Source organism: Lepisma saccharinum, chromosome 18 (assembly GCF_977018435.1).
Source record: "Lepisma saccharinum chromosome 18, izLepSacc3.1, whole genome shotgun sequence".
NCBI lineage: Eukaryota > Metazoa > Arthropoda > Insecta > Zygentoma > Lepismatidae > Lepisma > Lepisma saccharinum.
In genome coordinates, this window is record NC_139246.1 from 22,282,745 (window position 1) to 22,308,954 (window position 26,210).

A 26,210-nucleotide genomic window follows, 5' to 3' on the forward strand; every position below is an offset into this window, starting at 1 on the left:
TTCCGATATTACTGCTGTTATCGATATTTGATACTATCGCAGAGGAATCGATCTATTTTAGTTACATATACCACGTGATTTGATTCTTTTTTCCGTCTGATAAATTAGCTTTCAATATTTTTATCTACAGTAAATTATATAAATAAGCACATTTGTCCTGTCTTCGCTACAGGAAAACCATAAATTCAAGTTCATGGTAGTATTTGGACTGGAACAGTACATCGACCCACTTCCTAATGTAAATTGCATAAAGACAATTAAAAACGCAGACAAAATTCGGTTTACATTAAATTAGCGAATTAATTATACTTTCCAAGGTAAAGAAAGAGAGAGGAGAAAGAAACGTGCAGCTTTTATTGTCATCGCGCCGAGAGACTTTTCCTGCTGTAGACAACAGTCCAAAGAGAATGGAGGTGGAAATTGTTAGGTGGGGGGCGCTCAAGCCTAGGCTAGTTAAAGGGTCGGGGGTTGTAATGGTATGGTGAGGGTAGAGGGGGGTCTTGCCTTGCATAGATTTTGCTAGCTGGGGCTACCATCCCCCGCACCTCCCACCATGGACGTCTGCAGGATTTTTTCCAGGGAGGGGCAAGGAAGGTATTTTTTTCCAGGGGTGCAAACGAAGCCAAATTTTCAACCAAAATAGTGTTGTTCCCTAAAAAACATTGCTTAAATTTGAATTTATGGTGTTCATGCAATAATTAACACATATTATTGTGGCTAAAATTAAATTATATGTGTTAAATACATATTTTTTGGTTGACTATCATTTTCCAGGGGGGTCACACCCCCCAGCCCTTGCCCCCTTCCGGACGCCCATGCCTCCCGCTCACACCGAGCTTTGCTGCAGATACAGAAATATATAATAAAATATGTAATAATACTCTGTGCAAATCGGTAGTTACCGTCAGGCGTTTATCCAGAAGATTCTATACGGTGTAAGTTCGTGTTCAAGGGCAACGGTAAGGATCAATTTGGAGCCAAAATGACCATAAATTGGGCTTTTGTGAAAATTGTTAGGGTGTGTTACACTGACATACGCAGGATTTTTTCGGAGGGGGCTGGAATTATAAAAGTGGATAATATAGCTGCGTTCTAGGGGGATACATAATACAATATTTTGTAATTAGCATTTTTAACATTCATTTTGAAAGATGTTCAAATACAGAAATGGTAATTAGGGGTCATTTCGGTGAGATGTGTAGATAAATCACTGGTTACGGTGCGTAATTTCTGCTACTGAACAGTCCTCATAGGACATATGAATCATAATTCCACAACCAAGATTTTAGTGGCATGGGAAAAATAAAGAGTCAAAGTTCTCCCCTATACATTGCACCGTGTAATGAAGGCACATGAAAAGTGTGAAAGTAGGGTTTTACACATTCTCGATCCTTACCATAGTGCATGTGATGTGATCAGCAAAGCGATCCGGCCACATGTCGTCTAGGTATTGATAGAGATTGTTTGAGTTCCACAGCCGCTTCAGGCTACGACATCGTCGGGGACACTTTGACGGAGTCTAATTATTCTGGAAGTTATGAAAAAATTCGAAGTTTCCATTCATTATTCATAAATATTACATGAAAAACTGTATTTTGTGATTACATAACAGGTATTTTAATATTCTGATGTATTATTTTTAATATTTTAAAGCAAAAGTGGCGAATTGATGCTCATAATATTAATCACCATTTTGAAATGGTTTTAATTGTTACAATTTTCAAGTATCATAACGACACCCACACACACGTAGTGTAGCTGTGTAACACCGACGAAACTTCACAGTGTGAGAAAGACATAACGGCCAACTTTATCTTGGTAATGCTTTGCTCGATAAGGCCTCGTTTCAATGTGTCCTCAAAAAACGATACTTTATATCCTGTATGTATGCAGCCATGGAGCATAGATTCAGGGTTGCCACTGACTGTCATGTTTTCAGAAAGCGACAAAATTTTTACTGTGAATTTGAAAGGCGACAATTTTTCACACATTAGAGCTAGATCAGAATTTTTTGTTGTCCAAATGCCCATTATAAAATAAGGATTTTGTGTACATAAAGTGTTCTCTATCCTGCGGTGGAGGCACATAGTGGTTCAGATTGCACTTTAAACTGTAGGTCCAGTCCCGATTGGCTTATCTGAGTATAAAGTGGGCTTGAAACAAACTTTGAAAGTTATCCCCTTGTAGAAAATTATACTTATGCGTAGTATCGGCGATTGAGAGCCAAATCTGGGGGGAGGACATTTTATTACTTTTTCTTGGTAGACAAGACTTAGCATTAAGTGCGGGGGCAAAAAGTGTGGGCAACAGCTCCCCCCATACGCCCCCTAACCGCCACCACTACTTGCGCGATTATATTTGTGGCGGTTAAGCCTGGTTTACATTGGTCGAGTAAACGGACGCGCTTTTTCTTTTTCCAGTCAACTTGTGAATGCGGTTTCATTTCTTGCTCTCTGATTGGCTGTTGGAAAGTTACGGTGCTCTGATTGCGAGAATATCTTATTTGCGCTGTACGTTAGGTTAGGTTAGGTTAGGTTAGAAAGTAGCAAATTTGCGCTGAAAATAGGAAATAAGATATTCACACAATCAGAGCACCGTAACTTTCCAACAGCCAATCAGAGAGAAAGAAATGAACCCGCATTCACAAGTTGACTGGAAAAAAAAATTCGCAAACGGGAGAGTAGCTGGAGCGAGTAGAGTAAAGCGAACTACTTTCCCCGCGTGTAAACAACTGGGGAGAGCACTGGAGCCAGTACTCGCTCCAGTAGTCAGGACAGTCGAGTGGCTGTCCACGGAGGACCGAGTAAACGCTTCTGAGGACAGTATAGAGTCTAGGTTACTGTTGTGCTGTGTCTGTGAGTGTCCATGGAATTTGTGTCGATTATAGGAACAAACAAAATAAACTACGGGTGTATGAAGTTATTCATTTCTCGTGAAAAAAAGTGTGTAGACCGTTTCAGAATTTATTTTTTTAAATCGACAACGACGTCGACGGGTTGGTTCATTCTGTGAAAAGAACACCAAACAGCTGCAGCTACTATCCCACTTGTAGAAAGTGTGTAAACAGCTACTCGCCATAGAAGGGCCGAGTCCGCTCACTCGACCAATGTAAACCAGCCTTTACACATAAATATGTTAGCCAGTAAACCAAACGGTAAATAAAATGTCAATTATTTGACATTTTTCTGTATATCTTTGTGTACATTATGTTCAGCATAAATGAGACTTCGGTCCTGTGATGGACAAATAAAGAAATGAAATAAAATTAAAGTTATGTAGCTTTAGTACTTTAATGTTAATTTATCCATAATGGTTACAATTTTTATTTTTAATTATTCAATTATAACACTGATAAACAAGCTGTAGATATCTGACATGATGTTTACATTTTCTAATGCAGTTTTTCATGCTGATTTCAAATCTGAAAACCGTTTTGCTCTATCACGTCAGGTTTTGAAGATATCGACAAAATTTTATTTTTCATGGAATACCGTTCCTCAAAAAAATTTCGTCGTTTTTCGTTATTTTTCGTGCAACACCGAATTTTTTTTCATCGTTTGTGAAAACAGTTATACTTAATGTAATACGTCGAAATATTTTCGAGATCGCATTACTATACTTTCTTTTATTTCTTTTTTATTTTGAGTGACAGTGCATTATGGGGTCCAGAGGTTGCATAAATTCACCAGATCTGTTTTGCTACGTGTGCGGCTATCTAACAGAAAGCCTTCCCATCGGAAGACTTTTACACAGTTTCTGAAGAAAGCATATGAACTATACGATTCGAAGGTAGATAGTAGTATGTCGTGGGCACCACAGTTCATATGTTTGACATGTGCATGCAACTTGCGCGGTTGATAAGGAAGGCGAAGAAGTACTGCTGCTTCATCTGCGAGTAGTATAGCAGAGATAGGTAGCACCACTACATAAAGAAGGATTGGCCGATCAGAGATAGAATGCAGTCATGAAGTAAAAACGTCCTTCGTGTGCCGTTGGTTGAGAGTGAAAAAGTTATCATGCCACCTCTTCATTTGAAGCTGGGACTCATGAAGAATTTCAAGAAGGCACTAGACAACAACTCAAATGCTTTTCGGTACCTGTGCAACAAGTTTCCAGAGATGAGTTATGCGAAAGTGAAAGAATGTGTGTTCATAGGTCCACAAATAAGGAAGATCATTGCTGACAGCCACTTCCAAGACTTACTGGGTGGCACTGAAAGAGATGCATGGGTGGCATTCAAGTCAGTCGTAGCCAATTTCCTTGGAAATTATAAATCTGCTGACTAAGTGAATGTTGTGCAGAAGAGCATTAGTGCGTACAGAAGACAGCTGGGTTGCAACATGTCCCTCAAAATTCATCTCCTCGACTCACATCTTGATTCCTTTCCCGAGAACCTAGATTCAGTCAGCGACGAACATGGTGAACATTTTCATCAGGACATCTCGGTGATGGAATCACGCTATCAGTGTCGATGGAGTGCAGCAATGTAGACTGACTACTGTTGGACGCTTCAACGTGAGATGCCAAATGCTCAGCACAAACACAACTCTACAGCCAAGAAATTCAAACCAAACACACCTTAAATTAAGGAAGTATTTTCTACATGCATGTATTTTATATGTTTATTATACCTTCAACTAGATGTATATGTGTCATATGATTCATTTGCACAATTTTCTTAGCTAAAGCCATGTTCAATAGTACTCCATGTAGCAAGAAGTGCTCTAGTGAAAGGTATGTCTGTGAGTTGTTTGCCTTGATACAATGTTAAACATATATAAATGGTTGATGTCGTATATCTCAAGAATGGTGGGTGTTACAGACAAATCGTTTGCATATTTTGAATCAGCATGTTTCAATTGTCTTAGAACGCGTGTTGGATACCAAGATATCCGCCGAATTTTTTTTTTTGTTAATCAGTGTAACCAGAGATCTAAGGTTGAACCTTAATTTCCATTCCTACTAGCATTTCTTTCAGATACTTTTCTCCCCGGAGCTTCTGTTGATATCTAATCCCCTGCAACAAGAAAAAAATAATAAAGATCCTATTCAATTCCATAATTGTGTCTTTGTGTAGTGTTCGGCAAATAAATGATAAACTGTGGGATATTTTCTAAAAGATAAGCGTCTTGATATGATTGTTTGTTCTATTCAATGGAAGCTTGTAGATGTCTACTTGAACTTTTATTTACGTGGACGTAATCCACTTGCCTTTCTTCATTCATTTTTCCCCCCCTTCGAACAAGATTTTAACTTTATTATTTCAGCTGATACGATGACAAACTGGTCCAAGTCAAACCTTGCGCTATTAGCCATCATATCGATCTATACTAATTCTTGATCAAATCTTGTATCTTAAATGAGGATGAATATCTGAATTGGCACTCACCAGAAGGGGCAACGGGAATGGGGTACTTGACCCACCTGCAATATTACAACAATTTCTTTCTTATCCTTCAGCTCTCTTCTTTACTGAGGGCCTCCCCGATGGCGTAGTGGTAGCGTCGTCGCCTTGTAATCAAGGGGTCTCGGTGGAAGCACATACTGGTTCGGATCCCACTTTAAACTGTAGATCCAGTCCCGATTAGCCTTACTATGTATAAAGGTGACTTTCTTTATTGGTATTCTTTTTCCTCGTCTTTTTTTCCTCTTTCTCTCTTCTTTACCTCGTTTTCTCCTTTACACTTATTTCTTCATCTTTGTGTTTTCTTTGCTTTATTTCTTCCATTTTCCTTCCGTTCTTTATCCCATTATTTTCTCTCTGTCTCTTTCTATCTTTCTCTCTCCCCCTCTCTCTCTCTGTCTGCTTCACTTTATCTATCCATTTTTATAATTAAAACATTTCTAATTTCTCCGTAGCGGAGTGGTTAACACAACTCGCTACGACGCAAGAGGCTCCGGGTTAGAATCCTGGCTGGGGTATGGGTGAACTTTGTCAGTGTCCCTTCATCAATTCCATCATTGCATCACTCATCCTCATCTTCGCGAAGCCAAAAGTGGCAGAAAAGGGAAGTAAAGGAAACATAGGCGGCTCTATTGGGTGCGATACAAGGGTTAGCACCCCTTCCGCACCTCCAGTTTTCATCTCAATAGTAATAATGACAGAAATAAGAAATGTGTGTGTGTGTGTGTGTGTATATGTAATTTCGTAGCAAATTTATAAAAACAACTAACTATATAAACAATAATAAAATTGTTCATTACTTCTTTAAATTGATTGTTTTAAAAACAGGAACTACAAACAATAGTTGCAATTCACAAAGGCAAATGGAGACTGGGTTACACTTTGGACATGCGTACCGCCATCCCACAACGAGGAGCAGATTGCTTTATTGCAATATGTACTCCACTAAATTCGTTGACACAACACACACACTCATGATTATAAATATACAGAGCCGACCTTAGGGCTTCAAATTATTTACAATTGATTTTCCTGACTTCATTGATGATAATTAATATACTTAAAAATATCCAAAATTACTGAAATTATATTCCAAATAAAGTATTGCACAAAAAATATGTTCAAATATTTAAATCAAAAGTAGTTAATATACACTATTCGCTTAATGGAGTGAAATTATGAAATGAATATATTATGTTATATGAGACAATGTAAGTTCACTAAATACAGCGTCAAATTCAATGAAAAGTAGGCAAAAGAGAATTATGATAGAGAACCAGTGGCGCAACCACAGGGTGGCAGGGGTGACATTGCCGCCCCCCAACCTTGGACAGAAATTAGTTCTGGGGGGGGGGGCAAACATTGACGGCCAAGTGTACCTGCAGGGGCCAATTACCGCCCACAACTTCAAATTTTATGCAAATAAAAATACTTTTCGCAAAATTTTCTTACTCGCTTCGCTCGCAATGCCTGCTTTTCTTAGTCTTATCAAGTTCAGAACCGTAGCTAGGGAATGGTGGGAGTCGACCCTGGGCACCGAATGATCTAAATGAAAATAAGTTGCAAAATTGATGGATTGATTGACACACAGAAAAGCTAATTGGGACTGGACATACAGTTTAAAGTGGGACTCGAACCATTGTGCCTCCACCACCGGATATCGAACTCGGGACCCCTTGGTCACAAGGTGACGATGTTATCACTACACCATGGGGTAGGCAGAAAAGTTGTAAAAGAGAGAATGCATTGGCGTCCCGTTAAATTATTTGGACCCTATTAAATCAACATTGATTTCAGCCTGCAAAAAAATTGTATCAAAAAATTTTCTTGCTCGCTTCTCTCGCAGTGTATCATTGTTCTCTGTAATGCATTGTAAATTACCAGACAGAGAAATAAGACTTGTCTTCATTGATTTTGTTCTAAATGCATGAATAATTGTTTTGAGGAAAGGGAGCGTGCACATTCCAGAGACAATTTATAATTTTTGCTGTTGGTTTATTGTGAAATTGATAAATTGGTTGTGTAATGCATTTAAATAATATATGTTGTATGTAATATGGAAACTTTGAATACGTACACAATTTAGTGTCCACGTGGCTCCATGTTGCATATGTGTGAAACATATATCGTGCATCATAGTTATACATGTTAATGTAAAAAAAAATATTTGGAATGCATTTATCAAGCATTTTCTGTCTTTCAAAACAAGGACATATTTAGGGGGTCCAGAGGGTCCGGACCCCCCCCCCCGAAAGATTTATCAAGTACTAAAATTAAATAATGAAAAATTTATTCGTTTAGCAGTTGTTATATAATTTCCTCTGAACTTATTGTAAGACAAGGATTATATTGGGATCATACGGCTTTGAAGGACAGGGAGTACGTAATTATGGGGGGTCGAGGGGTCCGGACTCCCCGAAAGACTTACCAAGTACTAAAATTAAGTAGGTAATGAAAATATTAGCATTTGTTGCATAATCGATGGTTATTAATTTCCTCTGAACTTTTTAGAAGGCAAGGATTATATTGGGATCATACGGTTTTGAATGACATTACATAGATGATTTATGTACACTATTACTCAAAATAATGTGCATACAATTTTAATCAGAAACTTATTTTTCTCCAACTACATGTAACATCATTTTTGTTATTCGATAAATATTCAATTATTCATCAATTTGACATTAATTTGATTGCCAGGGCACTTGTTTTTATGTAAATTATTCCGATCTTAACTACAGGCAAGCTACGTAATGAATATGTGCTGTTATATCTGTATTCTTATATAGTCTTTTTACCTAATCGTTTAATAATAATATAATATTAATTTATGTATTATAATTAGTTTTAATCTTATTTAATATAATTATTTTAATTTAAATATTATTATTATTATTATTCCTGACCCCCCCCCGAAACATATTTCTAGATACGTGCCTGTTTCAAAAATAGTTTGTGTGCTTGTTTTCTATTATTAGGCCTAATGTGAAATTGAACGTGTTGGAAAAATAAATCAAATATTTGTTCGAACACAAAGGCTATAGCACCAACTTCTACCCCCATTTTGCATAATTTATGAGGGCAATAACGTCTTTGATACTAGTACTACTACTACTAATAATAATAATAATAATAATGTTGGTCCCGGGTTCGAATCCCGGCTTGGGCATGGATGTTTGTGAGTGTCCATTCATCAATTGCATCAAATCATCACTCATCCCCATCTTCGCAAATTAGCCAAAAGTGGCACAAAAGCAAAGTAAAATATAGCAAATCAATAATAACAATAGTAATAATAATGTTATAATAACATTATTATTATTATTAAAATTATTATTATTATTGGTACGTTTATCCTGGTACTTGCTCCCCCCCAGACAAAAATTCGTGGTTGCGCCTCTGTAGAGAACCCATTATTGGGTAATGGACACGTTGAGCACGACCAGTTTTGTTATTTAATGTAATTAACGTCGCACCAGTGGCACATGAAAAGAAACACTAATTCAGTAACTTTTATTAGCCTTCTATAATTCTTGGTTTTAACCTTCGACATGTTCTGTTTGATTGATTGATTGATTTGTTTTATTTTACTTCGTTTTTCTGCCACTTTTGGCTAATCGGCAAGATTCAATATGTTCTGCTTTTTGCTTAGGCACTCGTACGAGATATCTATTAATTGTTTGTTCATTTTAATAATGATTATATTGTGATTACAGAACACACCTATACGTCACCAGAAATCTGTGAATTCTTCAGACCTCTGAGAAATTTGGTTATAAGCCCCGCCTATATATATGCATTTCTAAGCCTCGCGAGAGGTTAAGTTTCCAGCAGGTTTTATGTATCAATCCACTCTAAAACGTCACTCAGCATCCCCATGCCAGTCTCGCCTTAACCGCCGAGCTGTTCATATCACAGACAGTGAGAAAATCCGCAGTATTGAAGCGGAACTATTTCCTGCGCGCACGTTTGGGTCTATATATGCGAAAAGTTGCTGCAAGGTTAACCTGTCGTGAGGCTTATACACACACACACTTACAGAGAGGGCGTGTGTGTAGTAGTGGCGATTGGGTGGCAAAACTGGGGGGGCGGATGAAAGGACGGTTAATAAGAGGCCACAGTGCGGGGGCAAATGTTGCAAAAAGTGGGGAAACAGTTGCCCCTTAAGCCCCCTAATCTCCGTCATTATATAATGCCATACGGGGAACCCGGGTTCGATTCCCTGGATAGGTGATCCAAGGTAGGAGTTTTTCCGGCCTTGTCCCCGCATAAAGCGGCTCTCTGGGCTCACCCAGCCTCAAATCAATGGGTACCTGGCGGGTGGCCGGAGCGTGATGCTTATCACATCAGCTCCAAAATGGCCGAGATCGAGAATATGTCGGGCCCTACTCCCACATCCCCTAAATGTGCCTTCATGGCACCAGTAGCGTACGCAGTATTTCATCAAGGGGGGGGGGTTATTTCTAAAACTTTCTCCAAATTCACATTACCATTGTTTTATTATACTTTAATTAAATAATAATAATAATAACCACAATCAATTAATAATACTTATAATTAATTAATTAGCTGAATTACTACTAATAATACTACTAATACCACTACCACTGTTAAGTAGTAGAGATCTACATAAATATAGTATTTATGAAAAAAATAGAACGAAATTTCTAGTCATTCGATTTCTATCAAATTCTGGGAGAATTTATTTGTTTCTTTGTTACGAAATAATTGTCTGGTCAACGAGGTGAGACATTTTAAGGATTAAGAAAATCCATAAAAACAAGAAAATATATTAAAATAAATTGAAATAAATAAAGTATGGTACTCATCCAAGGAGCTGCGGTGGTCTGGTCGGTAGAGTGTCTGACAATCACGTGGGAGATCCGGATTCGAGTCCCGAAATTGGTTGGAATTTTTCCGGCTTCTTCCACGCATAAATGTCCCCGATAATTCACATCTGGATTGTCTCGCTGTTCTTACCAACAAAATATTTTACAATAGTTAAGCTTATTGTCGTTTGAATAATTGTCTAGTCAACAAGGTGACACATTTTAAAGAGAGACATTCAAACGTGCTGCGGTAAACAATACAATGGGAAGGAGAACTGGTGACTGTATTCTTGTCCGCCTAGCCTTTGTCTATACATTAGCCTCTTATAACGAACCTAGAACTTTATTATGTTAATTCTCATTGTTCACACACACAAAAAAAATACAAGTTCGTTGAACACTAGCGTACGTAAAGGGGTGGCCAATGGTGTTCTAGCCCCTAACGAAATCTTGAGAAAATCAGAATTTTCAAATTATAATCCGTTAAGAACTTTAAAAAATCAAAATGTGTAAATGCAAAACCTCTTTTTAAGTGAGTCCCGATTACCATTTTTGACTTTGAATACAATTTTAATAGACTGAAAAGCTCCAAAAATACGAAATATTTTATTATGCATCCTGCCCTCCAAAACGAAGCCATGTGTCCACATTTACTATTCCAGTCCCTCCCGGAAAAAAAATCCTGCGTACGCCAGTGTATTGAACATTGTTGCAACTGAGATACAAAACATTTTTCTTCTCTTTTAATCATAGTTACCCTCAAATTTTATTTTCAAGAACTCGTGTTTATTTTCAAGGCATCACTCTGAAAGACGCGTGTGTTTGGAATGCTGTGCTTTTCTCATGCTGCATGAAAATAATAATTCAAATTATTATTATTATTATTATTAGTAGTAGTAGTAGTAGTAGAAGTAGTAATAGTAATAGTATTGTCCCAGATCATTGACTGTGATAAATTGGCCATTTAATTTTTTTTCCACAGCATTTTTCATAATATTTCACAAGCTCAAGGGGGGGTTAAACCCCGTAACCCCCCTTGCGTACGCCACTGCATGGCACGGTACTACATGCGCGGGGAACTTTATCTCTACCTTTCAGCAGGACGGCGGCACTCCACACATCGGCAATGGTAATCTGGCCTTCATCGAGAAACTTTCGAATGAAGGCCCACCCTTGACATTAGGTAAAGCTATTTTGTATTTTTTTTTTTTGCAGTGAAGAGTGAAAATGTAGACAGGAGATATTATTTGGCTCACAACTTGATGAAAGATAAATTGAGGACTAAAAGTGGTAAACGTTGTAAGTGCCAAAAGCGAAAGTGTTGGGAAATCGCATCGTTCCGCACATCAGCCCGTAAGAACGTGCACACTAGTGACCTCTTTACACGGCCTTTGAACAACTTAGAGGGCTACCAGCCACATTTCACGTTTACCACATTATAAAGCATGGCACATTTCACAGTTTAACGTGGAAAACGGTATTTGAATTATTGTGGCACTTACAGCGTTTACCAATTTGAGTCTTCAATACACAGAACATGAACATGAAGTAGGAGCAAGTATTTAGAAGATTCTCTAGACCAATGGTTTCCAAAGCATGCACCGCACCACCTTGGAGATCTGTGGCTAGCTTGAAGGGGAGCAGCGAAATGTTCCAATATTTTCACAGAAATGATATGATTTTTCTAAATATGTGCTTATTTAGTACTTTTACACATAAGATGTTTCTGAATTTGAAGCAACCCAACCACACTAACTGAGCATTGCAAATGCTAGATAGACTGATATTCTGACTTGGGCGCCGCAGAAAAATCTTGAAATACACTATCTACCAAAAAGTATTAGGCACCTATGATGGTGGTTAATTTAGTATCTAATTTGAATCATTTAGTATTATTTAGTGGGACAACTGGTGGTTGTTCGTGACACAATGAACTCACACGCATACTGTGCAATACTAGACAATGAAATGCTCCCAACCTTGTAGCGTTTTACGGAATGGACCCCTGTTACTTCCAGGATGACAATGTTAGGTGGCATGTTTCGGAGGCTACTATGCAGTGGTATGCCGATAACAATGTTCACCGATTTGTCTGGCTTGCACAGAGTCCTCATCTCAATCCCATAGAACACCTTTGGGAGGCATTGGACTGGCGGGTGAGGTCTCGGGAGATGCGGCCAAATTCCATTGTCCAACTGAGTGAGATCTTGCAAGAGGAATGGCGACACATTCCAACGGACGTCCTCCACAAACTAGTCGAGAGCATGCCTGACAGAGTGGCTGCTGTTATAGCAGAAAGAGGTGTCTCCACGTGGTTCTAACAGGGTTCGCACCACACTTGCCCAATTACTTTTTGGTAGATAGTGTACTAAACGAGCCCTGAAACAAAAAAGTTTGGGAATTCCAGTTCTAGACTTTAGAAATCTCTTCCAGAGGGGAGCTTCTTTATCTGTACCTTCCCAACCCCTGTTGCAGCCTCTCGTTTGACAGAAATCTGTGACTTTGATGTCATCATCCACAGTCCTTCCACATCTGTGTCAAATGTCAATAGATCCCAAGTTTTGGGAATCAAGGGGAGTCTTATTGCCTCTGCTGGGGGGTGTAATGTACGGTAGGAACTATGATTGAAGTGAATATTGTTCATTTTTACTTGTATGATATAAATAATTGTGTCATGAAATATAATATGGAGTGTGCATTAAGGAAGGTGTCACTACCAGTCAATTAACACTTCAAGAGATGTTTTAGAAGATATACCAATACATGTTTGTTTTTTTAAATATCTCTGAATTATATATATTTTACATAAACTTAATGACCCCGACACACATAATTTACCTTTATTTAATACTGTTAAACTTTAGAAAAATGAACTTGGTTCATAAGCCCCTTGATAACCTATGAGCCCCCCCCTGGAGACCAATTCTGGTTACGGGCCTGATAAGGCGCTGTCCAGTGAATCTGCCTTTCCTTATCGTTGCAGAAGGCCGACACTCAACGTGTGTGACGCTTTTCTGTGACGCATGGTAAAGGAACCCGGTACCAGGTACTCTTCAAGACCTGACTGCAAATAATGAGTCTTTGATAACTGCTTTAACTCCATATTCAGTGTTCTGCCATGGTTACACGGATCGTTGACCGCCTGCCAAACAATTTCGGAGTTGAAAATGAAGGTTCGATGCGTCATTGGCGAAACTTAGCCGCAAATGTGCAGAAACGCGTCAACATTTTTTGTCAAAAGCGTGAGAGTTCAGGGCTGAGTCGATACCTATGCGGATGTATCGAAAATTATCGGTTGGAATTTATTTACCTATACCAGCCGATACCTTCCCGGCATTTTGATCTTCCACGGGCTACGCAAAAATTCCGCCGGGAATTTTCGAGGAGTCTAATTATCATGAAAATTATGCAAAATTCAAAGTTTATTTTCATCCTTTTTTTGCACTTGTTTTGTGGAGAAAAAATATTTATCTTACAACATAACATGTAATTAACTATTCTTGTGTAATTCCTTAATATTTCAAAGCAAGACTCTTGGTAAATGGATGCATATAATTCCAGTGGACTATACTTCTTACGCATTAATCAATATTTCGAATAACTTTTAATTATTACTATTTTCAAGTATCGGTATCGGCGGGAATCGGTGAGAGTATCGCCATCGGTATCGGTAACGGTTCAAAAATGTATCGGCTCAACCCGATAAGAGTTTGCCAGGAGCAGTGGCGGCGATTAGCTGCCCGTGGGGGATATTTGCCCTCCCACTTTTTGCTACTCCCCGCATCTCAATGCTAAGCCTTGTCTACCAAGATAAAGTTAACTGTCCCCCCCCCCCCTCAGTTTCAGCACCCAATCGCCACTACTGGCCAGAAGGGTCGTGGCTATCGTGTTCCAAACTTAATGGCAATGTCTGTTTGAAATAGAAATCACACCACTTGTTGAATAAATTATGCGTTTTATAACAAATTGAAATCGTGCTGTCTTACTGGAACAGCCTTTATTTCTGACCCCTTCCGCAATCTGCATTCTGTTCAATTCGAGCAGTACGTGTAATCAAGTTATGTTTTAAGAGAACTCCGAAAGCACCTTTCAATAATAGTAATAATAATAGAACAGAATAACAGATACTGAATAACTGCAAAGGTGAAAGCATGTATGGAGCAACTGCGAATAAATAACACAAAAATCCCACGTGACCAAAATCAAGCAGTGAATGGATATAAGCAGGGGCGCCGACTTGTCAAAATTATTGGGGGGCTCTGATCACTGAAATAAATTAATGAATGACTCACTCTCTCCCTTTTTTAAGTTTTGGCCTCAGTGTTCGGAATCTCATAAAAGCCCATGACTTCCTCAAAAATATGAAAATTTTTATTCACAGTTCGAATATTAATTGTCCACGGATGGATATGTCACAAGTTTCGTCAACCATAATAGCAAAATATTCCAGACTTATAATAACTGCTACCACGGAGCGCAAAACAGATCTCCCTAATACATCAATGATCTCGTTGTGAATGTCATGTGAGAGCCATTTGTAGCCCAAACGTCCCATCCACTACCCTAGTTCATGCACATCGTCTTTTGAAACTCTTGTTAGTAAAAATTTTAACAATACTCATAATTACATACTTAGTATATAGTAATAAGTCATGTGTTTTGCTGTCGCTGGCCATAGCCCCCCCCCCCCCACCGAAGTTAATGGTTTAGCGGTCTCAGATCCCCAAAGTTGATGGTCTAGAACATTTCAAATGTGTATTTAAAGTTAAGTTTATGTGGCACAATTCAGAATAAACTTTACAAGAGAAGCAAAATAATACATTAGATCCTCTTAAGCAAAAATATTTGGGGGGGGCTCGAGCCCCCCATGCCCCATGGAGTCGGCGCGGATGGATATAAGCACATTTGGAATGAAAGTGGGACGAGATATGATACGCGGGGAAAGAGGGGGATTGTGAGAAAGAGAGGTAATAAATAGAAGCACAACAATCAGAGATAAGAACAGAGAGATAATGGAAAGCGAGATTCACAGAGATATGGGGAGAGAAAATGTAAGGGAGATTTCACACCGAAGCGACACGCGACATGTGTCCCTTGAGGATTTCACAAGTCGAACGCAGGCTTGTAATGTCGCTGCGGTGTGAAACGTTGTTCTTGATTGGTTCGTTCCAAAGCGACATGTGGCGCGGGTCGCTTCTCGCTATACGTGCCTCTTGGAAACCTCCAGAATAAATGTAACTTTTCGAACCGAAGCGATACGAATTACAAGTTTTCTCAATACAGTCTGACTGTAGTGTCTCCTCGATCTGTTGTTGTGTTGTTCTTCCTTAGGCAGAATTCAACTGAAGCGACAGGCGACCCGTGACGCTTTAGGGCAGTCTGTCATGCCACTGGGGTGTGACAGGTTGTTACTGATTGGCTCATTTCCAAGCGACACTTACGTCTGAAAGTTTTCTTAGGGAGATTTCAGTCCGAAACGCTTGGAAGCGAATCCTGAGTAATCAATGCGACCTTTTGAACCGAAGATACAATACAAGCTGCACGTCTCGCTTGTCGCTTGCGTGTCGCAGTTTTCTGTATACGGTGCACCTGGTCGCCTCGGTCTGTTGTTCGCACATGTGCAGTGAATGTTTTTTATGGGCTGAAGAAACTCGTGTCGCTTGTCTCTTAGGTGTGAACCACGCTGTCGGTTCGGTCTGAAATCTCCCTAAAACAAAACATTTACCACACATGCGCGAACAACTGACTGGGGAGACACTGTGGACTGTACTGAGAAAACATGTTTTAATTCCTGTCGCTTTGGTTCGAAAAGTTACTTTTCATGAGGTTGGTTATCAAGAGGCACGTACCGCTTGTCGCATGTCACTTGTCACTTCAGACTGAAAGCTCCCTAAAACTGGGAAGAGAGAGAGATAGAAAGGCACAGAAAGAAAGGGAGAAGATAATAGTAAAAATAATAATAAGAAGGTAAAATGCAGTGAGAAATTGGATAAAGGGCAGAAGAATACACACAGTCCAGATTTTAAAAAAAATGCTTAGGCGAACCATATGAGCACGTATGAAAATAATACGAACGACAATCAATGTATCTTAATAAAAGTGTGTTCTTTTGTACGTGAAAGCCTTCCCAAACCGTCATATCTTGTAAATATGTCGGAATGTGAAGTCATCGTGATTGCGTGTCAGCTGCAAAGCGGAGACGTAGAGAGGGCGCTAGTGTGCTCCTGGCTTTTCCCCCACGGCATTGAACCAAGTTGCGTTTGTGTTTTGTTTCTGAAGAAGCAGAGAATTTTGCAACTTGCAAAGAAGAAAAAAAGTTTTGAGACACGCTACCATAGATATGGAAAACTGGTTGTGCGTTTTATTTCATGTTGAATGTCGACTCAGGCAAATTTGTCTGCCCAAGCCAGAAATAGAAAGTATATAATTTCTACAGCGTGTGCAATAAACATAACAAGGCGTATCCTGAAAGAAAATTTGAAGGCTTATAAGTATGATTGAGATTTCTACAATTATTCTTCCTACCACAAATATGCAACAAAGTTTGTCAAAGTTTTACTTTATTTTATGCACAGACAGATTGATCAGGACTGGACCTACAGCTCAAAGTGGGTTTCGAATCAATAACACTGAAGCTGCTCGTATTGTGAACGTGGTTCCCGAGTACGAGTGTGCCCGGAAGTAGTATCTCGGAAAAAAGAGTACCATGTTTGTTTTCCAGACAGTTTTGTAGAAAACATTTTTGGATGTGCGCCACCGTATTCTGATAGACGGCTAAAATAAATTTTGTAGAAATTTCAACATGCAAAGGGTTCAAATTCGGCCACTGAGCTGTCGAAGACACGCACTGATTTTCAATAATCTACATACTCCACCAACACTCCCCGAAATTCCCTCAACGTCAACACCCTCCTAAAATTTCTAACAATTTCACGATTTACCTATGATTTGACAACAGCGTGCATGGTTCAACCGGCGCTCTGATTTTCTTCCGTTTTCTTGATTGTGTAATTGCTGTATGAAGTAACCAAAATTTGTTTTTATTTTTTGTTAATATTTGGGACCTTTACTGCTATCCATTACTGATACACTCGTTCATTTTCTGATGAAAGTATCTAACTGATCTCATAAAAATTATTAATATTGCTGCACACCTACGAAAATTTTCTAAATTCCACTAATCAACATGACGTCATCTTGCATCAGTAAATACTCCCAATCGATCAACCTGTATATACTTATCTTGATTATGCTCGTAGATCTGGACACATGGCACTAGGTTGCCATGACAACGGTGCTGCCATCTGTTATCGAAAAATTACCGCAAAATCAGCTTTAGTACGGCCTTAAGAGTAAAATATGGCTAAATGTTCTAGGCCAGATTTGAACTAACAGTTGATATTCTGTGACTTTGTTGTTATGGATTGTGAAGTAGTGGTGTACATATTGTGCAGTTGTAAGAAATGTTAATTTTATAAAATAAAGTGTCTATTTAAGAACATGCAATTTAATTTTACACTGTGGATGAAACTGTATGATATAATCAGAAGCAGTGCCATCGCCAGAGAATTTTATTTGGATGTGATTTTTGTAACGATCTTACTTCAAGTGGGCTCAGCTTCATTCGTATCGTCTGCTAGGATTCTCTATTTCTCTCTCTCTCTTTCTTTCTCTCTCTCTTTCCTTTCTTCTTTCTTCCTTCCGTTCTTGTTCTGTTTATATTTCTATCTGTTTCTCTACTTTTCTTTCTTCTTCCATCCTCCTTTCTCATTCTGTCTGTTTCCTTTCATTATTTCTTATTCTCTTTCTCTGTTCCTCTGCTCTGTAGGTTATTTGGGTGAGCACGACGCACTGGCGGATTTAACGGGAGGGGCCCGGGGGTACGTGCCCCTCCCAAAAGAAATGACTAAAGTATTATAAATATTACTATATTACAACGAGAAACAAGTGTTCGAGCATTCTTTTTCCACGTGGTAAAATAATAAAACGAAGTCTAACATAAACACATCAATAGGAACTAGATTTACTAGACACTTGTAATTTGACACCTGAAATCGAATCCGGGGGCTTATTGATTACAAGTCAATAACGTTAACTGATTAACTGCTGAGAGAAAGCGAGAGTATTTTAGGTCAGATATTTCCGATGGTACTGACAGTTTCTCCCGAGGAAATGAATTCTCAAGCTTATATCTTTCATTGTTAATGTAGAACTACCTTTATTTCACAAAAATCTACTAATGCTTTCATCTTATTATCAGAGGGTCCTGATTAATTTATGTGACCACAAATAAGACCTAAAAAAACTCTTGTAATCGTCTTGGTGTGAAGTGATGTGTCTGTGTGTGTGTGTAAGGCTGTTTTTAAAAGTCTGCACATTATATTTACAATGTTATAGCTTATGTGCTAACAGCCCATTCTGTGTCCCAAGAAAATGTTTTATCTATGGGCATGAGGGTGTACAGAGTCAACGAAGTTAGTAATAATGTGTGTTTTATACAGCGTACATTGATACACTTGTATGTCGATTGATTGAATTAGTGTTTAAAGTCCACTTTATGCACAGTAAGGCTAATCGGGACTGGACCTACAGTTTAAAGTTTGATCCGAAACAGTATGTGCCTCTACTGGGTATCGAACCCGGGACCCCTTGATTACAGGGAGACGACGCTACCACTGCGCCATCTGGGAGGCCCACTTGTATGTTGAATTGTATCTTCTGCAAATATGCTGTGTAAAGAAACAAACTGCTGGAGTACTAATTGAGGCGAGGGTGGCTTAAGACTATTACAAAGTGGGCAAGAAAGAGCCACCCCCCCTCGCTCACCCTGTGGCGACGCCCCTGACCAGAAGGGTTCTCGTAGGTCGACAAACATGCTCCCTTTCAACCTTCCCCAAATCAAATCTTCATCCCAAAGGAGCTTCCTGATAATTTGGTGGTGCTCATGGATACCACTAGCCGCAGAGAATTATCTTAAGGAAAGGGGGGGGGGGGGTCAAGTCAAAAAAATGTGTTCTGAAGTGGGATGGGCGTATATTGAAAATAGTGTAACGTCATGTTTAATGGTTATCGAAAAAGAATATATGTTTTAAGAGAAGACAGAGAAAACAGATTGAAATCAAAGAGAGTGAATAAGAATGAAGAGGACACAGGAGAGAGATAGATAAAAATTGATTGATTGGTTTTATTTTATGTCGCTTTTCTTCCACTTTTGGGTAATCGCGAAGATGAGGCTGAAAGGCGATAATATTAATAATAATCACAAACACGTTTACAGGACACAACACGAGTCCACAGAGGATTTTACTGGCTGTGGGTCCAATCGCCAGAGCTTCGTTAGTCTGCAAAATGCAGTTCAGGATGTACTAGCGGAAGAGAGGTTGACATTTGGGTCTTCAGAAAGGATCAGCCCTTACACCTCTAGTTAAAAGAATTGAGAGAGCGAGCGAGAGGGAGGAATATATGAAAGAGGTTAGAGAAGGAATGTGTTTTATGATAATGGAATTTTTGTTTTACACCTTGTTTTTGTAGCCACGAAGTGTCGAAAAAACTTACTTTTATCCTAAATGTATTCAATTACGTTACACAGGTTCACAATTCCCAACAGATTAAGATTGCAATTACGATAAACAAAATATATATCTATAAATAATCAGGTAGATATGGGCTTGGTGTATCTCCCGACTGCCAGTCTCCCTCCCACAATCCCACCTAGAGGTGTGGAGATCTTCAACCATAGGTATATTTAAAAAATGATTATACCAAAATCTCGAACGAGACGCTAACGTCACTAGTGTTATATCTATGACATATACACACAGCGCCACTAAAGTTTTAGCTGAAGCTACCAATCTTTCTTAACCTTTGAAACACTGACTTCACAAATCAAGTGAGCAGTTACAGTTTACGGGAACCTGTGTAACGGATCAAGGGGTGATGTACGCACAGAACAAAGGCCTTACAATTCTGTGCTTTTTTATCTTTCCCCAAGCACCTGACTTATATACTCCCACGGTTTCTTTATGTTGAGAAAGAGCAGGAAATGCCCTTGCACGTCACGACTGCAGGTGGAAACAAAAGAATATCAGTGCGCGAACACACTCAGTATGTTTATCAGTGATAAAGCTGATTTTCGATGCGCTTTTAGACGTAAAAGTCTTTCAAATTAATTTCTTAGCAGCTCTTGCACAGTGGGGAAATGCTATTTTAACGTTAACTTACAACGTAATTATAAGGATGAGGTAAAAATACTGCAGGAAAAATTCTCGAAAGTTGATCATAGCCGTGAGAAATGTCTTTATGAGACCTGATTAAAGATTCATTGTCTCCTTTTGTGCTCCAGAAAAACGCTATCAACTTGCAAGATGGATAAATTTCTCTCTCTCTCTCTTTCTCTCTCTCTCTCACACACACACACACTCTCTTAGTCATTCACACATTTTTCTCGTTGCTCTTCACCTAATATAGGGTGTTCTAGATATGTCATCATGTCTTTGAGGAATTTCAGTCAGTTCAAAACTGAAGACTGCAACCTGTGGATTTTTTTCACTCCAATCGGCAACTAAAGATATTGCATTTTCTCTGATCCCAACATCGCAATGTCACACGAACTTGTTCAATGTCTTCCTCACTTGTATAGTCTTAATTTCTTTTGCTGTCAATAAACTTCATAAGCTTGTTATATCAAGACCTAACGCTGATTGCAAATGAAGGTCTTCCGCTGACACCTCATTCTGAAGTTTATTATTTTTGGATAACAGATTCTACCTTGATAAATTACTAGCCCAGTCAATGAAGGAACAAAAACGTCGAATGTCGGGAATAATTCCATAATTACGTAAATGCTGAATTTTGGTCAGTGGGTAGAACACTACTACAGAGCATTCCCTGACATTCGCTACGAGACTCGGCGGCAAGCGGCCCGGCATCAGCGCTTGTCTTTCCCGGTGAACGGTTCCGCGACAGTCGCTAGAGTCTGCTATTAAAATTACAGTTTTCGTATTGTGTACTAACCTTGACTACAGAAGTGTTGAAAATGATGTCCCTCTGCAGCAACACATTCCTGGTATCTCCGAAGGAAATTGACATTTACACGTGCAAGTGCGTCTACTGTAATTCTCCTGATTTCTCATACAATACTCTTTTTTAACTCACGGATGGTGTGCGGATTGTCTTTGTATACTTTATTTTTTAGATTTCCCCATTTTTCTTTCCACTTTTATTCAGAACTGACCCTGTTACTCTAAACTTTTTTTTTACGAGATTTAATATAGTGGTCCTATGTGGAACGGGAACACCAGGAAATTTCGTTGCAAAACGACGTCGCACTTCTCCACAATTCCTCTTTCCGAAGTAACACTCGACAAGATAAATCCTTTGTTGTAATGTAAAATTTGGGATCATTTCACTGGAACCCGACAATAACGAAACTGGAAATAAAATACATACACGAATTGTACTCGTTTTGTACCGAAATGTACCACAAAAATTTCGTTTTGTACCAAGTTCCTTATACCAGATATCGTATACCAAAATACCGGGTTCCAGTGAAACGATAAAACCCCGACAATCGAATTTCGACGTTTTAATGATGTCATCGAATTGTACTCGTTTTGTACCGAAATGTACCACAAAAATTTCGTTTTGTACCAAGTTCCTTGTACCAGATACCGTATACAAAAATACCGGGTTCCAGTGAAATGGTATTTTCGAAATTCGAAAATCGGGGATCTGATACTGCCACCGAATAGTACTCGTTTTGTACCGAAATGTACCACAAAAATTTCGTTTTGTACCAAGTTCCTTATACCAGATATCGTATACAAAAATACCGGGTTCCAGTGAAACGATAAAACCCCGACAATAGAATTTCGACGTTTTTATGATGTCATCGAATTGTACTCGTTTTGTACCGAAATGTACCACAAAAATTTCGTTTTGTACCAAAATCCTTGTACCAGATATCGTATACCAAAATACCGGGTTCCAGTGAAATGGTATTTTCGAAATTCGAAAATCGGGGTTCTGATACTGCCACCGAATAGTACTCGTTTTGTACCGAAATGTACCACAAAAATTTCGTTTTGTACCAAGTTCCTTATACCAGATATAGTATACCAAAATACCGGGTTCCAGTGAAACGATAAAACCCCGACAATAGAATTTCGACGTTTTTATGATGTCATCGAATTGTACTCGTTTTGTACCGAAATGTACCACAAAAATTTCGTTTTGTACCAAAATCCTTGTACCAGATATCGTATACCAAAATACCGGGTTCCAGTGAAATGGTATTTTCGAAATTCGAAAATCGGTGTTCTGATACTGCCACCGAATAGTACTCGTTTTGTACCGAAATGTACCACAAAAATTTCGTTTTGTACCAAAATCCTTATACCAGATATCGTATACCAAAAACCGGGTTCCAGTGAAACGATAAAACCCCGACAATCGAATTTCGAAGTTTTTATGATGTCATCGAATTGTACTCGTTTTGTACCGAAATGTACCACAAAAATTTCGTTTTGTACCTAAATCCTTGTACCAGATATCGTATACCAAAATACCGGGTTCCAGTGAAATGGTATTTTCGAAATTCGAAAATCGGGGTTCTGATACTGCCACAGAATAGTACTCGTTTTGTACCGAAATGTACCACAAAAATTTTGTTTTGTACCAAGTTCCTTGTACCAGATACCGTATACCAAAATAGAGGGATCCAGTGAAATGGTATTTTCGAAATACGAAAAGTGAGGTTCTGATACTGCCAACGAATAGTACTCGTTTTGTACCGAAATGTACCACAAAAATTTCGTTTTGTAACAAGTTCCTTATACCAGATATCGTATACCAAAATACCGTGTTCCACAGAAATGGTATTATCGAAATTCGAAAATCGAGTTTCTGATATTGCCATCGAATTGCATTCGTTTTGTACCGAAATGTACCACAAAAATTTCGCTTTGTACCAAGTTCCTTATTCCAGATATCGTATACCAAAATACTGGGTTCCAGTGAAATGGTATTTTCGAAAAAAGAAAATTGAGGTTCTGATACTGCCACCGAATAGTACTCGTTCTGTATCGAAATGTACCACAAAAATTTCGTTTTGTACCAATTTCCTTATACCAGATATCGTATACCAAATTACTGGGTTTAGTGAAACGATAAAACCCCGACCATCGAATTTCGACGTTTTTATGATGTCATCGAATTGTACTCGTTTTGTACCGAAATGTACCACAAAAATTTCGTTTTGTACCAAAATCCTTGTACCAGATATCGTATACCAAAATACCGGGTTCCAGTGAAATGGTATTTTCGAAATTCGAAAATTGAGGTTTTGATACTGCCATCGAATAGTACTCGTTTTGTACAGAAATGTACCACAAGAATTTCGTTTTGTACCAAGCTTCTTATACCAGATATCGCATTCCAAACTATCGGGTTCCAGTGAAATGGTATTTCCGAAATTCGAAAATTGAGGTTCTGATACTGCCATCGAATAGTACTCTTTTTGTACCGAAATGTACCACAAAAAATTCGTTTTGTACCAAATCCTTATACCAGATATCGTATACCAAAATACCGGGTTCCAGTGATACGGTATATCCCGACAATCGAATTTCAACGATATTATGATGTCATCGAATTGTACTCGTTTTGTACCGTAATGTACCACAAAAATTTTGTTTTGTATCAAAATCCTTATACAAGATATCGTATATCAAAATAACGGTTTTCCCTGAAAAGGTATTTTATAAATTCGAAAATTGAGGTTCTGATACAGTCGGAGTTCTACAACAAAATAAACTCTTCCATTAACCTTAACGTTACATTTTTTAATATCTAGGCAGTCAGTTAATGCTTTTCAGCTACTACTTGCACGGCAGAACACCTTCACACGGCTGGAACTGAAATGGAAGGATTCTTGCACGTCAGGGCGTTTATGGCGTCTACTGCGTCCATGTTCCCGAAACAACCGATTACGAACAATAGATATTTCTAAATGAGGCACCACGCAGGATGACATTAAGTCCATAGGTATATGACGGTATATCACAATTCAGAAAAGGAAACAGGTGAAAGATGGAAGAAATACGAGTATATTGCTACAAGACGAACTCTTTCCTTCGAGTTAGTAGCATGGTGTGAAGAGGTAAATGAAATACCAGCAATGGAAGAAAATGAACAAATATTATTCCCAGAAGGGAAAAAAACTTCTCGTTGTCTGCCTATTCAGTTTCCCACGAATTTTTCCTAGCTTCTACTACACACGTTCAACTCTTTTTCAACAATCACATATTTGTGAAATCGATGGTTTATTTTCCACACAGCTGTTTGCCCTTTAACAGTTAAATTACGTGCGAATAACAGACATTGGTACATATTCGTCTTAGCCTATTTCTTCCCTTCTCTCGGAATCGTTGGTAACGTATGTAACCCCCAGAGCCATGAGTTACGCCATGGGGGTGCGAAGGGGTGCTCGCAAATCCCTTGATTTTCTTCCGCACCCCTTCAGCACCCCTTTTTCGTAACCAATTTTCAGCTAAAAATACTGTGAAGTCTTCACAGAAAAGTTTGGAATAACAAAGTAAATAAATAAATATATAAATAGGTTCTAGAAAACAAACATGTGTTTCGGCCCACGTAGCGGAGTGGTTAGCACATCGGCTTCGACGCCATGGGTCCCGGGATCGAATCCGGCCTGGGCACGGATGTTTTTAAGTATCCATTCGTCAATTTCATCACATTTCCAGTTTCACTGGAACCCGATATTTTGGTATACGATATCTGGTACAAGGATTTTGGTACAAAATGAAATTTTTGTGATACATTTCGGTACAAAACGAGTACAATTCGATGACATCATAAAAACGTCGAAATTCGATTGTCGGGTTTTATCGTTTCACTGGAACCCGGTATTTTGGTATACGATATCTGGTATAAGGATTTTGGTACAAAACGAAATTTTTGTGGTACATTTCGGTACAAAACGAGTACTATTCGGTGGCAGTATCAGAACCCCGATTTTCGAATTTCGAAAATACCATTTCACTGGAACCCGGTATTTTGGTATACGATATCTGGTATAAGGATTTTGGTACAAAACGAAATTTTTGTGGTACATTTCGGTACAAAACGAATGCAATTCGATGGCAATATCAGAAACTCGATTTTCGAATTTCGAAAATACCATTTCAGTGGAACCCGGTATTTTGGTATACGATATCTGGTATAAGGAACTTGGTACAAAACGAAATTTTTGTGGTACATTTCGGTACAAAACGAGTACTATTCGTTGGCAGTATCAGAACCTTACTTTTCGTATTTCGAAAATACCATTTCACTGGATCCCTCTATTTTGGTATACGGTATCTGGTACAAGGAACTTGGTACAAAACAAAATTTTTTGTGGTACATTTCGGTACAAAACGAGTACTATTCCATGGCAGTATCAGAACCTCAATTTTCGAATTTCGAAAATACCATTTCACTGGAACCCGTTATTTTGGTATACGATATCTGGTATAAGGAACTTGGTACAAAACGAAATTTTTGTGCTACATTTCGGTACAAAACGAGTACAATTCGATGACATCATAAAAAACGTCGAAATTCTATTGTCGGGGTTTTATCGTTTCACTGGAACCCGGTATTTTGGTATACTATATCTGGTATAAGGAACTTGGTACAAAACGAAATTTTTGTGGTACATTTCGGTACAAAACGAGTACTATTCGGTGGCAGTATCAGAACCCCGATTTTCGAATTTCGAAAATACCATTTCACTGGAACCCGGTATTTTGTATACGATATCTGGTACAAGGATTTTGGTACAAAACGAAATTTTTGTGGTACATTTCGGTACAAAACGAGTACAATTCGATGACATCATAAAAACGTCGAAATTCGATTGTCGGGGTTTTATCGTTTCACTGGAACCCGGTATTTTTGTATACGATATCTGGTAT

At 38.6% G+C, this 26,210-nt stretch overlaps 1 protein-coding gene across 1 annotated transcript in view; it reads left to right on the plus strand.

Moving 5' to 3' along the window:
* The first annotated feature begins 4,016 nt into the window (after window positions 1–4,016).
* LOC146002156 (protein NipSnap-like) overlaps window positions 4,017–26,210 on the plus strand; it is a 35,200-nt gene continuing 13,006 nt past the window's right edge. The window contains exon 1 of the mRNA XM_083139875.1: window positions 4,017–4,240. Within this exon, the coding sequence (XP_082996001.1) occupies window positions 4,017–4,240 (224 nt within the window). The remainder of the gene's footprint in view (window positions 4,241–26,210) is intronic.